Below are 5000 nucleotides of genomic sequence, written 5' to 3'. Positions count from 1 at the left end.
GTGTAACATTTCTGCCTGAACTGATCATATTGTCTGAGGTAAACATCTCCATGTTGTTGGACTCTGCAGTACCAATGGACTCGCTGTGATTCTCTGATGTCTGTGTTTCAGCGTCACAAACTCGCGACTGAAGCCGATGGTCCATGAACTCAGACAGTAGATTTATTAATAAACCTAAAGGGAGACAGAGAACAAGCGCTCGACACACGTCTAAAATAAATCATCTAAATCATTAAAAGTTCCATTTTATTTAAAAACGTCATTGATTTTAATGATACATGAAATTTGCACGTTTTAATGAACATGTTAAAAAATAATTAAACTATTTTTTGCTGTTTGTTCTTAATTAAAAATATTTTTTGTATTTTTGGCCTACCTTTCTGTCCACTGTGATCATCTGTCACCTTTACAATAACAAGAAGGAAAACATTTACATATACAAATAGATTTCTGTCCATTTATTATCTAAAAGATGTTTCCACATATTAATGAGCAGTGAGATGTTTACCACATGTCTGTATGCTGGAGATTGTGGGCTGATTCTCAGAAGCTGAAGAATGTCCTTTGTTGAAAAAACCTGGAAAAAAAAAGCATTCATCAGTTCAGTATACAGTGATGAGGGAGAGACAGAGAAGGCAGCTGACGAGCAGTGATGAGTACTGACTGATGTGATGACTGAGTGACTGCTAGAGTCTTTATTCACACACAAATAGGGTTAAAGCTTCTCAGATTAAATGCAAACCCCACGATGGCCAGCAGCTACAGGCCTGAGGGTCTGTGTGTGTGTAAACTCTTCTCCTGGGTTCATCTGCACCACAAATCAACACACATGTCAGAGGAGCCAGAGTGAAGCACACCTTCTCCTTGCTGATCCCACACTCAGGGTAGAAGACAGACAGGGTGTACTCATAGCCTGAGCTCTGGAGGTGATGGATCACCAGGCTGTTGGAGGCTAGAAGTGAGAGAGACTGGGATTTTTCAGTAACCATCCGAGGAAGAGATTCACGCTGAAGCTCCACAATCAGCTGATTCCTGAGCTGCGTCTGGAAAAAAAAAACAGGTCCAAGACGTCGTCTGGTATTAAATCTGTACAAGGTGATGAATAGCGACAGAGTCATGAATAATCCTCCTCCTGAGTCCTAATGTGATTATTACAGTGTTTATAATCAGGTTTATAACTGTTTCATTACACACAGTGTTGTGTATGTGGTCATTTATTACTATAACATCTAGTTTAATGGTTGTAGTGATTAATAAGGACACGATAAAGTAGGACATCATCATTAAACATCTCTCTGACCTTCACACAGTCCAGAACTCCTTTGTGTTTAAAACTCTGGTAAAGTCTCTGTCTCAGATCCTCTGCACTTAAACTCTGATCTTCATCTGCAGACATCCTCAGGCTCAGATCTCACACACACACCACACACACCACACACACACACCACACATACACAACACACACACAACGCACACACACAACGCACACACACAACGCACACACCACACACACACCACACATACACAACGCACACACAACACACACACCACACACAACGCACACACACAACACACCACACACAACACACCACACACACACAATCAATTCAGTTCATTTGTCTTTTTAGATGGAAAATATCCCACAACCAACAGCTGACTGTTTAAAACCAGTAACCGACGCTTTTATTGTTTTACTTCCGGTTCATGCAGGATTCGCTGTAAGATTACATAAACACTAGATGTCGCCTTGGTTACGGCAGGTCATTGGAACGAATGCGTCAATAGAGCCGCCATCTTGGTAAGGGGACCCCCTCCTCTTAATGCATCAGCGTCAATGTAAGCAAAGGGAAATAAAATCACTATAAATCGTCATGAATGTGATTTTCTAGTTTTTTTGGTCGTTCCAACAGTCAGACGTGTATTTATCATTAAGTCCAGAGAGAATGTAAGGTTTTGTTATTAAGATAATCTCCTTTTTCACAATATAATGCATAGTGCTAGTAGGTGTAAGTTTATTAGTTACAGTGTGATGAACAATCACTACTTACCTTATAGCCTACTGCATGTAACACTGCTACAATGGTGTGACTATACATGTTCATTTATACATTTAAATTGTGTTGGTTTATTAAATATGATACACAAAGCAATTTGCAGGTGGAAGCAAATCACAAATTTGAGAGGAACATAATGTGAAAGTTAGATAGTTGAGGTGCCAAAAACTGTTCAATCTTTTATTTATTCCTGTCCCACACTTTTGCCATATTAAATAATTATGTACTAAAGTCACATAAACAAAAAAACCCCAAAGTTTGACTTTAAGGCTGAACTTGTGTGTTACACTGCCAAGCTAACTGGTGACATCCTTCCAGGACTGTCAGCTGAGTTAACCATTAAAAAACTAAGTCTTTAGTTTCCCTGCAACAACAACACGACTGTTTATCACTCGGGAATCTACAAACAGATTCAGATTCTGATTATTTTATTTAATACCATGTCAGCAATCAAAAGTTATTTTCATGGTAAAATTCAATTACAAAAACACAAATATCATAAATACAATAAAAACAAAACAAATATAAACAAGTCATATTATACATTTTTTTTAATTAACATAAGATAAAAAATCCAAACCCTTTTCAGACATAATGTCATTAAATCTGTCTTTAAGTGAAGTAACTGTATAAAAGATCATTCTGCTTGTGTTAAGTCCAGGACAATCTAATAAAATATGATTGACAGATAAGGGAATCTTACAGAACATAAAATTGGGTCTTTTCACCTTTAAGCAAAAAAAGCATGGGTCAATTTTTAATGTCCTTATTAAGAGCTTCAGAATCTACAAACATTGTCTGTTTTCTTAACTGTCACAAACTAATGAGTAACTAACATGGATTATCTGTGCTCGTTAACCAAGGACTAAAACAAACCAACAAAACAAGAAATATAATTTCCTAACGTTTAATACCATAAAACACATTCTCACCTGTGTAATGTAATCACTTACTGTCGGGTTTTTAGATTTATTTCATTTGAACAAACAAACACAACACAGAAGTCCGACATCGTCCGTGCATTAGAGGTAAAGGAGCACCGCACAAAGATGGCGGCGGTTTTGACGCATTTTTAGGACCCCAATGCGACATCTAGTGTATAGATATCTATAGTAAGATTAATCTTTATTATTGTTGTTATTATTAACTTTACATTTACACACATTTACATTTACACACATTTACATTTACACACATTTACATTTACACACATTGGGATTAAAACCGATAAACATAACATTAAAAACATAACATTAAAACAACGCTACAGAAAAAACAAAGGAATGCACTAAAATCTTTTAATCCACTTTTTACTGTATATTTATAAAGTCTTAATCGTATTTTAAATTTATATTTATAAGTACTGATTTGTAAATATTTATTTTAAATAATAAATGTTTTTATTTTAGTTCCGGTTCCTGAAGATGACGTACCCGGAAGTACAGTGTGCCTGATGAGTGAAAACAGAGAGACGTTAAAGCTGTAATTAGAGTTTTATTTATTAATAAACACAAAATTAAATAAGACGGAATTTGTCCGGAAGGTCAGTTATTATTATACTAACTGTTTTTCTTCTTTATTATTATTCTTATTGTTGTCGTTATTACATTTATTATTTGTCTGTTGCACACACACACACACACACACACACACACACACACACACACACACACACACACACACACACATACACACAAGACACAAACACACACACAAGACATACACACAAGACACACACACACACACACAAGACACACACACATACATACACAAATACATACACACACACACACACATACACATACACACAAGACACAAACACACACACAAGACACACACAAGACACACACAAGACACACACAAATACATACACACACACATACATACACACACATACACACACACACACACATACATACACACACACACACACACATACATACACACACACACACACACATACATACACACACACACACACACACACACACACACACACATCCACCGATTAAATGATTGATTAATGTCCACAGAGAGTGAGATGTCCGGAAGCTTCTACTTTGTGATGGTGGGTCACCATGACAACCCGGTGTTTGAGATGGAGTTCCTGCCTCCTGGGAAACCGGAATCCAAGGTAACTGTGTTTTATCCATTAAATGGTTCCCATTGTTCTGAGCTACACGTTGACAGACGCCTTTCTCTCCCGTATAAGGCTCATGTTTTATGGTTTACAGGACGATCATCGCCACTTAAACCAGTTTATCGCTCACGCTGCGCTCGACCTGGTGGATGAGAACATGTGGCTGTCCAACAACATGTACCTGAAAACAGTGGACAAGTTCAACGAGTGGTTTGTGTCGGCCTTCGTCACAGCAGGTCATATCCTTCCTGAATCCCAGAGCCTTCAGCATCCCAGGATTTTAATAATAAACACACATCAGTTGTTCTGTAATGAGTGACTTTCTTCCTTAACCGTGTTTTTGTACATATGAGGTTCATCATGCTTCATGACGTCAGACAAGAAGACGGGATCAAAAACTTCTTTAACGACGTTTATGATTTATACATCAAGGTGTGCAGCTTTTAATTCTAGTTATTAGTAAATGTAAATAATGATGATGATGATGATGATGATGATGATTAAACTGTGTAAAATGGATTTGTGTTTGTTTCTTTGGCAGTTTGTGATGAACCCTTTCTATGAAGTGAACACTCCGATTCGCTCCACAGCCTTCGAGCGTAAAGTGCAGTTTCTGGGCAAGAAGCATCTCCTGAGCTGATGGGAGAAGTTTCAACCGAAAATAAATGAGTTTTACTCGTCTGCACTGCAAAGATCACATTTATTCTGTTCATCTCTCTCTCTCTCTCTGTCTGTGTCTGTGTGTGTGTTTAAACCTTCAGTCTGTGAACACTTGTTTTCTTGTTTTAATGTTCTGATGTTATCAC

The 5000-nt window shown here is 37.4% G+C and overlaps 2 protein-coding genes across 6 annotated transcripts in view; one reads left to right on the top strand and one right to left on the bottom strand.

The window, feature by feature from the left end:
* The window catches only part of ofd1 (OFD1 centriole and centriolar satellite protein), a 14693-nt gene extending 13013 nt beyond the window's left edge, over positions 1-1680 (bottom strand). For all 5 annotated transcript variants that reach the window (XM_060875614.1, XM_060875615.1, XM_060875617.1 and 2 more), the window contains exons 1-5: positions 1301-1680; positions 858-1043; positions 509-577; positions 377-404; positions 73-174 (exon numbers count right to left, since the gene is read on the bottom strand). In XM_060875614.1, the coding sequence (XP_060731597.1) occupies positions 73-174; positions 377-404; positions 509-577; positions 858-1043; positions 1301-1396 (481 nt within the window). In that variant the 5' untranslated portion in view covers positions 1397-1680. The remainder of the gene's footprint in view (positions 1-72; positions 175-376; positions 405-508; positions 578-857; positions 1044-1300) is intronic.
* A 1793-nt stretch (positions 1681-3473) lies between these two features.
* trappc2 (trafficking protein particle complex subunit 2) overlaps positions 3474-5000 on the top strand; it is a 1577-nt gene continuing 50 nt past the window's right edge. Inside the window, exons 1-5 of the mRNA XM_060875621.1 lie at positions 3474-3597; positions 4088-4188; positions 4289-4437; positions 4545-4626; positions 4736-5000. The exon at positions 4736-5000 is cut by the window's right edge and continues 50 nt beyond it. Coding sequence (XP_060731604.1) covers positions 4096-4188; positions 4289-4437; positions 4545-4626; positions 4736-4834 — 423 coding nt within the window. The 5' untranslated portion in view covers positions 3474-3597; positions 4088-4095 and the 3' untranslated portion in view covers positions 4835-5000. The remainder of the gene's footprint in view (positions 3598-4087; positions 4189-4288; positions 4438-4544; positions 4627-4735) is intronic.

This window comes from Tachysurus vachellii, chromosome 8 (genome assembly GCF_030014155.1).
Source record: "Tachysurus vachellii isolate PV-2020 chromosome 8, HZAU_Pvac_v1, whole genome shotgun sequence".
NCBI lineage: Eukaryota > Metazoa > Chordata > Actinopteri > Siluriformes > Bagridae > Tachysurus > Tachysurus vachellii.
Note: the sequence above shows the minus strand (reverse complement) of the source record. Positions and strands in the feature narration are given on the sequence as shown.